Consider the following 10,742-nt stretch of genomic DNA (forward strand, 5'->3'; position numbering starts at 1 on the left):
AATGAATCATCAAAGCTCCAGCAACAGAATTTTTTTGTATGCTGTCACAATTTAATTTCTTTGCTAATGATTTACATTGTTATTACTTGATGACTTAGACTACAGTCATAACAGAATTCTGCTCTCATCTGCATTAAAAATAATGCTCTGTGGATTTTTAGTTTATTTTCAACTGAAATTTTGTATACCGGTATGTACCTCTGTTAATATGGTGGAATCAAATTCACTTCCATATGTCCACCCTTGATCACATGTCTTGGTTTGATTTTGGGTTGAAGATTTCTTCACACATTTCTCAAAATCTCCATTTGAGTCCAGAGGAATAATGGCTGCCACTGATTCATTTACAGGCACCTGCAGGATTAGATTCAAGTTACATTTTAAAACTCCAAGAAAGTAAGCCCTTCAACATAACCCTTACATGTACACATATTACAGATCTTTTCACAAAATGTTAGTAGTTGTTCTTCCTACACTTTGAGGGAAATATGCATTTATTCAATTTTATGAGAAGAAGAAAGTCAGTTTTAATCAGATAACGAACTAAATTACCGAAAATTATTTTATTTATGCACATATGAAACTGATTTATGGTTCATTTAAAAGTAGTGTATGTTTTCCCTAAATGATAAAGATGCACTATTAAGTTGTAATTTTTTTTATTCAATTAAAAGCTTAAAATGGAGCCACACAAAGTCGTTTTGGCAATTACATGTATTTCTTTTTTTTTTCAAAACATATATATCAAATACTTCATATCATTAAAAATTAACCTTTTGTAAATACATGAACTTCAGGTATATTCGAAAACTCATTTTCATTGAAATATCGATCGCTATCTTGTACTAATTAAAAAATTTGTGAAAATAAAGTTAACATATTTTTTTAAAAGATTGAAATAATTTATTAAATATAGAAGATAAACATTTTAAATTTTTTTACTCAACGATATTGATTACATGTATTGAAATGAATTATTGCAAAAGATATCAGGTATGAAATTAAAACCAAAACAGTTTTTGCAAAAACCTATGACATCACAAGGAAATGAAAATTTACCTTTAATATTGTACTAGGAGAACTTCCATCTACGACTCAAAAATATAAAATACAAATTTTGGTTTAAAAAAAAACAAAGAAAGGAACAAAGGAACAAGAAAGAAATCATGATCATAAATAAAACTTTAATTGGTGTACAAAAACAACAAAATACATATATTTTCTTGGTTCTTAGTGACCAACTTATACAGTAAAACCTTGATTTTTCGGACTAAATGAGACGAAGAAAAACCTTCGGAAAAAAGGTTTTTGAGAGTATTGAAGATATCGAGGGTAAAATTTAGAATAATTAAATTATTTTGGTTTAGTTAATCACTGTTTGATTTCTGCTTAGAGATGATCTGTTTATCTGTGGAGCCTAGAAGAACTCCAATCTCAAACGATTCCGAGCCAAATTTTAAAAAGAAATAGGTTATTTATACGGTGTATAAATTCTCTTGTCTTTACAGTTGAAGTTACATTGGTGAGGTGGTTTGAGGTAGCCGCTGGAGGACTTATGTTTATTTGCCTCATCGTCAGCGGTTTTTATGTGGCCACCGAGAGGTGCCGCACACGGGCAGTAGCAGTGGCTCTGCTTCTGGTCACGCTCATAGCAGGTAACTTCGCTTCTCAAAATCCTAAATTTATATATCTCTGAAAACTACTTATATACCCCGTATTGTGCTTTTATTATTTATTCTTTTAGCTGGACTTGCTATCGCTGGGATTGTGTTATGGATCCTACAAGTGGAGTCGCCGTACTACCCCGCCTGGTCCATGGGCCTCTCCGCTCTCGCCTCCGCCCTCGTCCTTATCACTGCAATGTGTCTGGTTCCCGACATTAAGGAAAATAAATACAAACCAAAATCCACAGTTTACCCTGATCAGGGCAGCAGGTACAACCGTCTGGAAAAATCTGACAGCATTCTAAGCAGAGACGACGGGCGTAGTGACAAAGTCATCAGACGACCATCTGACGTCATGGTAACATCAATTGGTGACACCCCACGTGACTACAAAAAGTCAGGTGACCTCGGGAGGGAATATGGAAGACAGAACAGACGTGAGAGCAGAAACAGCGCCGACTACAATCCGTACCCCTATGGACCAAGATCTACCAAAGACCCTTTTAACGGTGGATTCGACAGATTTGAACTTGAAGTCATCACACCATCTGCCCCTCCAAGATATGATTATATGCAGAAAAAATATTGATAAATATATATTTAACAAAAAACTTTCTTCAATTCAATACTCAATTTTAAGTTATATAAAAAGAATGGAAAGATATAGCTTCAGGTATGTAGCTCACTGGCCATGCAGATGAAAAAAAAGGATACAAAAATTATCCCATTAATTTTTCAGATATGTAAATGAGCTACAGACCTGTGGCAAAGACAAAGATACAGATCATATATATATACAGTGTATTTATATATTGTCACGACAGCCGTCGTGCTCTGTCCAGTCAGATATAACAAGATTTTTTTTTCTATTTACAATTTTTTATCTATAAATAAAATCAATAAAAACTAATATTCACAATATATTTACGCAGCTCTTATTTACAATAAATAGAACTTAAAGTTTCTTATAATCCTCAATATCGTTGGCTCCGAACCACGTCTACACAGACACGCCCCGTTTCACGACGGACTCCCGCCAACTGGCTCCCAGTGGGTATCCCGGTCTGATTAAGGTGGTCACCAACACACACACACGGCTAGATTATTGGATTACATCAGGAACCTTTGAATTAAATAACATTTTTTTAAGTCACAAGCCACGTATACAAAAGGAAAACTCAAGTCACCATTGACTACAATTGCACTTATGGCACACCATACAATCAGTCCCGGTAATTTTAACCGAACACTATTATAATAAGAAAAACGTTAAGAATACACAACATCTTAACAAAAGTGGTTTTAACTATTAAACACACAACACCGACTTTATAAGCGGCAAAACAAAATAGCCTACGTGCGTATATAACTCAGTACATTGCACAAAAATAGAACAATAAACGCATGAGTAACTCTACCCAGCAAAACCTGTATACGTAAATAGTAACAAAAACATTAATTAACTCAAGTTCTTAAATAGTTCTACGTTTTAAATGTATTACTCAAAAACTTACATATGAAATAAAAAACAAACTTACCCCTTTGGAGAAATGGTTACCGTTGAAAGAAAAAATTTAGCCACTCATCTTGGACTGTATGTCAACCATTTAAAAGCTATGAAAACGTGGACCCTGGTTACCTGGTCAGCTATGCAGCGATTTAAATACCCCAAAATACAATAGGTCGTAACTGACCAATACCTGCAAAACTTAACTGAGGTTCAATAAGGTAACAAAAGTATAGAGGTCCAGTAAAGGGTAAATAAAATAAAAACCATAAACATAATGTAAATGCAATTAAAATTAAATATTGATTGTGACAATATCTCCCCAACATAAGAAAGTTCAACGAACTTTTGAAAAAAAACACAATCAATTATAGCATAAAATCGACTATATATAATTATATACATATCTAAATTCTGCTAAGACAATCAGCTCCTACATTTTCAGAACCCTTGATGGAAATAATGCGAAACCTGTATGGTTGCAGAAGTAATGCCCAGCGCATCAGACGTGCATTAGACACCTTGGCTTTGGTAAGATATACTAGTGGTTGATGATCTGTCTCTAGTAGGAATTCCTTACCATACAAATACCTGCGGAACTTTTGAACTGCCCAGATTATCGCATAGCACTCTTTCTCGATTGTAGAGTAATTTTCCTGACATTTGGAAAGTTTCTTGCTAGCGTATGCGACAGGTTTCTTCACACCATCTTCGTACTGCATCAAAACTGCCCCAACATCACGATCTGACGCATCTGTCTGTAAAACAAAGCTTTCATTTAAATCAGGTAGTTTGAGAACTGGTGTTACCGTTAAAGCGTTCTTGAGAGTGATGAATGCATTTTCTTGTGGCTCTTTCCAAATCACTTCGTTCGGCTGGCCTTTCTTGGTAAGATCTGATAAAGGCGAAGCAATAGCTGAAAAATTCGGAATGAATTTACGATAGAATCCTACCAGACCTAAAAATGATCGCACTTGCTTCTTCGTTGAAGGTTGGGTAAAGTTGTGAATGGCGGAAACTTTGTCAGGAAGAGGTCTAAGTTCTTCATTTCCTGCAATATGTCCGAGACACTCAAGACTCCGGTAACCAATAAAACACTTACTTGGTTTCACAGTCAAATTCGCAGCACGAAGTCTTAGCAGAAGTTCCCGAATTACATTAACATGTTCCTGAAATGTTCGAGTGTACACAATCACATCGTCTATAAAGTTATCCACACACTGCATTCCGTCTAAGAGCTTACGCATCAGGCGACTGAAACTTGCGGAAGCGTTTATCAAGCCAAAGGGCATCACCCTGAATTGAAACAAACCAAGTGGCGTTTGGAAAGCGGTGATCTCCTTCGCTGCATCATCCAAAGGTAACTGCCAGTATCCCTTACATAGATCAAATTTGGACACATATTTACAGCCAGATAATTGTACATAAATATCATCAGCACTTGGAATGGTTTCTGCATCGAAAACAGTTACTTTATTAATTGCACGAAAATCGATACAAAACCTGTTCGAACCGTCCTTCTTTTTCACGATGACTATCGGGGAACTGTATGGACTCGTCGAAGGCTCGATCACTTCGGCTTCCACCATCTTTCTTACCTCGTCACAAACAACGTCTTTTGAAGTAAACGGCAGAGGATAAGGTTTGGTGCGAATAGGCTGGTCACTAGTCAACTTGATATGATGAACTCCGAGATTCGTCAAACCAGGTACATCTGATAAAACATCTGAAAAATTCTCTAGTAATGTCTTGACTTCTGCTTTTTCATTCTCAGTTAGTTCATCACTTACTTTCACATCTGCCGGTCCCTCTTTTTTCGTTTCTCCTAGAGAATCACATAACAGCTCATCGTCGCTCTCTCCATCATCATCTAGATCGAGTACTGCGGCGCCTACAACACCTAGAACACCTGTCTCATCATTACTCTCGTTTGCTCTGTCAATGTACAACTTCAACATATTTGCATGAAATGTTTTGATTTTTCCATTCACGTTAATTTTGTAATCAACTTTTCCTAGTCTCTCTATAATTTCATATGGACCTTTCCATTGCATTTGTAATTTGTTACTGGCAGTTGGTAAAAGAATAAGAACTTTCTCACCTTTTGACATTTGTCTGTTCCGTGCTCCCTTGTTATAATACTTCCGGTATTTCTCTGACGACTTTTGTAGATTCTCTCTCGCTAATCTGCACGTAGCTTCTAGTCGTTCCTTCAAATCAACAACATACTGGTATGTAGTTCTAACCTCTGAATCTGCTACTTCTTTAGTCCACAACTCCCTCAAAATCTTCATAGGTCCTCTAACTTCGTGTCCGTAAACCAGTTCAAACGGTGAGAATCCTAGACTCTCCTGTGGTGCATCACGGTAAGCAAACAATGAGGCTGATAGATACTTATCCCAATCAGTAGGACGTTCCGCACATAACCGTCGGAGTATCTGCTTCAATGTACCGTTGAACCGCTCGACCAGTCCATTGCACATGGGGTGGTACGGTGTCGTTGTTAACTGTCGTATAGAAAGTAAACGACTAACCTCTGTCATCAGCTCGGATGTAAATTGTGACCCCATATCCGTGAGCATTTCCTTCGGTACTCCTACTCTACAAAATACATCTACCAGAGCCTCAGCGACTCGTTCAGTGTCAATTCCTTTTAAAGCAATTGCCTCTGGGTAACGGGTAGCAAAGTCAACAATAGTCAAAATGTAACGATTACCCTTACTGGTTGCTGGCTGGATAGGTCCTACCAAATCGACAGCTACACGTCTGAACGGTACCTCAATGATAGGCATATCTCCGAGTGGTACCTTTGTAGTCCTGCCTTTCGGAGTAGTACGTTGACAGATGTCGCATGATCTGCAGAATCGACGTACGTCCGCTTGAACTCCCGGCCAATAAAATTCTGCAAGGACTTTGCTGGCTGTCCTGGAAGTACCTAGGTGACCTGTCATAATAGACTCATGAGCAAGCGAAAGAACTTTAGTCCTATATTTCATTGGTACAACTAGCTGTGTAAAACGTTTACCATTCTGATGTTTATCTGACTGGAAGACACGATAAATGATACCTTTCTTACTAATGTAAGATACCTTGGAGTCATCGTCTTGTCCTACCAAAGAGCGTATCTTGGCTAACGTCTCGTCTTTCTCCTGTGCTGCCTTGATGTCGTCAGGACATATCTCAGCGTCAATGATATCTGGAACATGAAGAGATTTAGTCTTCTTACCTTCCTTTTTAGCTTGTTGCCTTGTCACTACTGCATGCGCTTGATAAGGTGTCCAGTTTCTATCCGGATCCTTTGGATCTCTTGCGTTGGGGATGTTCCCTATGATCAAGGAATACAATGGATTTTCTAAACACCAAGCGTCTATTTCACCCACAAAGTAAGGAGTGTCTATTTTCACTCGCGCAACAGGTGCCTGAATCCTAGATCCGTCCGCCAGAACACAAATTCGATGATTTCCCGTAAGCTGAACATTATCTATCAAATCCCTACGAACTACAACACCGTTACAACCAGTGTCTCTAAGCACTGTCACAAAATGTTCATTCAACTTGCCCTTACAGGTAGGCATATCTTCAAGAGATGCACTAACGTTACATGATGAAGTGTTTACAAGGTCCATTGAATTTGACGCCATCGAAAATGTTGATGTGTTTGTAAAAGAAGTAAAAGTTCCACACTTGCCTTGTAATTCTGAGTTCTTTGCCGTAGATTCCTTTTCTGTACGATCGACGACAACATTCACTGAGTTCCGGTTCTTCTGAGTCTGGTGGCACTGAGACGCTATGTGGCCCAGTCTGTCACACTTGAAGCAACGAACGTCTTTCTTCATTGGAGTTTTCATGGGTTGAAACTTCAATCCTGGCTTCTGATCTCGCTGTTCCTGTTCTCTCGATGCCTGACTTTTTCCTGGAGAGTTCTCTTTCTTGCTAAAATGAACTAATGTCTGAATGTTAACATGCCTTGCCTCTCTAAACTGATCTGCTAAATCACACATTTCTCTGATGTTTTTCGGTATGCGTTCTTTCAAAAACAATGTCAATTCTTTGTTACACATGAACAGAAACTGATCTCTGAGTATCATATCGTAGAGGCCATCAAAAGTCTTGTTAACTCGACCAAGTTCAATCCACCTATCGAGATAACTACCGAGACGAACAACAAACTGTGAAAAAGTTTCCCCTACCTCAGGTCTGCTCTTACGGAACTTTTGACGAAATCCATCCTCCGTCTTTTCAAACCTTTTTAGTAACGCCGTCTTCAAAGCATCATAGTCCAACGCTTTCTCCTGCGGCAACAGTGCATATACATCCAGTGCACGACCTCTGAGTAGTGCGCTCAAGTTAACAGCCCAACTGTCAAACTTCCATTTCTGTGCTGCAGCGTACCTTTCAAAACGTCTCAAATAAGAATCAATATCATCCTTAACTTCATCGAATACAGGCATTTTTGGAAACTTTGCATTACTAGGATTTTCTGATTTCGTTTCTGACTCCTTTACAGCTAACTTTTGCTCTAAGGTTTGAATAGTTTGCATGAATTTACTCTCAATCTCTTCCATATTCTGCAAGTTCTTTCAGTGTCGACATTGTAATAGAACTAAACACTAACTGACTAAATATGAAAAATATTACTACAATCCAGTAGAACAACATTGATTTTCAAAACAAAAATGAAATGTGAAAAATCTTTCTCAAAAATGTGTATACTAGTATCTCAACAGATAAATTAAGTATACAAACTCAATTCATATGAAACAAAGCAACGGTAACCTAGCTTTCTCCATTTGGGGCTCCATCAATAAACCAAGTACTCACACCCTGAGACTGTCAAAAATCTACATACTCTTTGACTGCAAAATACAACAAAAAATGATTAGAGAAAAAAAAAACATAAGTGTAATATACAAAAATACTCCTGACTGAACAGACTAATCATCCCACTTCTGACACCAATTTGTCACGACAGCCGTCGTGCTCTGTCCAGTCAGATATAACAAGATTTTTTTTTCTATTTACAATTTTTTATCTATAAATAAAATCAATAAAAACTAATATTCACAATATATTTACGCAGCTCTTATTTACAATAAATAGAACTTAAAGTTTCTTATAATCCTCAATATCGTTGGCTCCGAACCACGTCTACACAGACACGCCCCGTTTCACGACGGACTCCCGCCAACTGGCTCCCAGTGGGTATCCCGGTCTGATTAAGGTGGTCACCAACACACACACACGGCTAGATTATTGGATTACATCAGGAACCTTTGAATTAAATAACATTTTTTTAAGTCACAAGCCACGTATACAAAAGGAAAACTCAAGTCACCATTGACTACAATTGCACTTATGGCACACCATACAATCAGTCCCGGTAATTTTAACCGAACACTATTATAATAAGAAAAACGTTAAGAATACACAACATCTTAACAAAAGTGGTTTTAACTATTAAACACACAACACCGACTTTATAAGCGGCAAAACAAAATAGCCTACGTGCGTATATAACTCAGTACATTGCACAAAAATAGAACAATAAACGCATGAGTAACTCTACCCAGCAAAACCTGTATACGTAAATAGTAACAAAAACATTAATTAACTCAAGTTCTTAAATAGTTCTACGTTTTAAATGTATTACTCAAAAACTTACATATGAAATAAAAAACAAACTTACCCCTTTGGAGAAATGGTTACCGTTGAAAGAAAAAATTTAGCCACTCATCTTGGACTGTATGTCAACCATTTAAAAGCTATGAAAACGTGGACCCTGGTTACCTGGTCAGCTATGCAGCGATTTAAATACCCCAAAATACAATAGGTCGTAACTGACCAATACCTGCAAAACTTAACTGAGGTTCAATAAGGTAACAAAAGTATAGAGGTCCAGTAAAGGGTAAATAAAATAAAAACCATAAACATAATGTAAATGCAATTAAAATTAAATATTGATTGTGACATATATATTCCTCAAAAACATCAGTACATGTATATGTTTCTCGATCTTTTGGAAATGGATAAAAATGTATATCGTTTAAATTTGGAATGAAATCAAAAAGATTAGATTCCGCATTTTCTACCATTCAAGCACGTGACGATGTATCTTTTTTTTTTTATTAGGGGGCAGCCATGAAAAGAATTTTTGTACATTATGACTTCAATATTACTTAAGTTATTTGGGATCAATTTCCTATTTAATAATCATGTTGCATTTGGTAGAAAAAGTACCCGCTAACCGTCATGTTTCTGGGGTACTCTTCAGAAAATTTTAAATTCCACGCAAGACCTTCCATGAATGATTCAGTATTTTCTTGAACAAAGGTGTACTCTGGCGATACATCCACTGATCCAGATATCATAAAGCCCTTATATTGATGCATTAAATTTTGAGATCAGTTACTCTATGGTTACTGATGCAGATTAATATTTTTTTCCATTGCCATGATTGTTATACATACACATGTATTTATGATAATTCATTGAAGTGTTGTTTTGTTTGATTTTTGAATATATTATACTTACTTTGAAAACATTTTTATATCTTGTATGTCATAATTGTTTTTTATTTGTTTGTTTGTTCGTTCTTGTTTTATATATTTAAAAAAAAAACACACAAAGTTTTTGATTTAAAAAATATGTTTTGTGAAAATCTAGACATTTCTTAAATACATGTACATGTATATGATATTTCAACTTGTTGTATTGTTTTAAATGGTAAATACACCAATACCACACATATCTGAGGTTAAACCATGAAACGGCTTTGGTAGAATGTCAAAGATATACTACGCATAGGTATTAGCAATTTCAATTTTATCATGCTGAAAACTTATTCCAATTTTATTTTTTTAATAAAATGTTCCATAACAAAGTCCTTAATCTGGTTCATTAACTCTGTCTCAGGCACTCGCAGACTGGTTTATTTTTACCTTTACCTAAGAATTTTATCATTCTGCAAAATTTTTCCAAATTTTTTAGCTTTACCATTTGATAAGATAAAAGCTAGGGCTTTCATACTCCAGATGTGTGTTTCTTATTACAAAAACTTTCCTTGAGTTTCAACAACTTTTAACTCTTTGACCTATGAGCACTTCGAAAAGGCTTTCATTTTTCATTGTATTCCCTGTAACATTTCTTTAGATATCATGTCTTGATCTTTTTGTCCTTGGAGTTTGACTTGTAATTGAGAAACATCAGCCTTTGCTATAAGCTGCCATCAGTGTTTCACAACAAGTTTTTTTTCTCCATTATCAGTTTTAAACTTGTTCTGGTGTAAGGATATTAATTAATTTTGTATGTTGATAGCTTTCACAAACACCTTTTATGCATTCCAAACACTGGATGCAAAAAGATATTTATAAAATAACATTCACTTGTGTCTGGATCCCTCAATATTTTCTCTAAGAAAAACAAAATTTCAACAAATATTTTATCAGTATTTCATTTATTGATATCAACTCAACTTCACTCTTACTAGAAACCCCTTCTCATCAGAATATATTGGATCAAAAACACAACAAAATCAAACATATATTCTCGATAATGAATAGTGTAACTCAAGT

At 36.1% G+C, this 10,742-nt stretch overlaps 2 protein-coding genes across 2 annotated transcripts; one reads left to right on the forward strand and one right to left on the reverse strand.

The window, feature by feature from the left end:
- The first annotated feature begins 1,274 nt into the window (after positions 1 to 1,274).
- On the forward strand, positions 1,275 to 2,308 carry LOC134262554 (uncharacterized). The gene is made up of 3 exons (XM_062744950.1): positions 1,275 to 1,332; positions 1,509 to 1,655; positions 1,745 to 2,308. The coding sequence occupies exons 1-3, from the start codon at positions 1,275 to 1,277 to the stop codon at positions 2,251 to 2,253; spliced, it is 714 nt and encodes a 237-aa protein (XP_062600934.1). The 3' UTR covers positions 2,254 to 2,308.
- A 1,584-nt stretch (positions 2,309 to 3,892) lies between these two features.
- LOC134262555 (uncharacterized) lies at positions 3,893 to 7,736 on the reverse strand. Its single transcript, XM_062744951.1, has 2 exons — positions 4,125 to 7,736; positions 3,893 to 3,925 (listed from the first exon to the last, which is right to left on the reverse strand). Exons 1-2 carry the CDS (start codon positions 7,734 to 7,736, stop codon positions 3,893 to 3,895), a joined length of 3,645 nt encoding a protein of 1,214 aa, XP_062600935.1.
- Positions 7,737 to 10,742: the final 3,006 nt, after the last annotated feature.

Source organism: Saccostrea cucullata, unplaced genomic scaffold (assembly GCF_032062105.1).
Source record: "Saccostrea cucullata isolate Sc308-1 unplaced genomic scaffold, CSIRO_AGI_Scuc_v1 ctg16122, whole genome shotgun sequence".
Taxonomy (NCBI): Eukaryota; Metazoa; Mollusca; class Bivalvia; order Ostreida; family Ostreidae; genus Saccostrea; species Saccostrea cuccullata.

Excerpts from the sequence above, each read along its gene's own strand:
- LOC134262555 (XM_062744951.1), bottom strand. The coding sequence starts at position 7,736 with ATGGAAGAGATTGAGAGTAAATTCATGCAAACTATTCAAACCTTAGAG. Across the intron at positions 3,926-4,124 it reads TGCGATCATTTTTAGGTCTG|ATGCGTCAGATCGTGATGTT; the intron begins GTAGGATTCTAT and ends TTTTACAGACAG.
- LOC134262554 (XM_062744950.1), top strand. The coding sequence starts at position 1,275 with ATGAGACGAAGAAAAACCTTCGGAAAAAAGGTTTTTGAGAGTATTGAA. Across the intron at positions 1,333-1,508 it reads GAGTATTGAAGATATCGAGG|TTGAAGTTACATTGGTGAGG; the intron begins GTAAAATTTAGA and ends TTGTCTTTACAG. Across the intron at positions 1,656-1,744 it reads TCTGGTCACGCTCATAGCAG|CTGGACTTGCTATCGCTGGG; the intron begins GTAACTTCGCTT and ends TTATTCTTTTAG.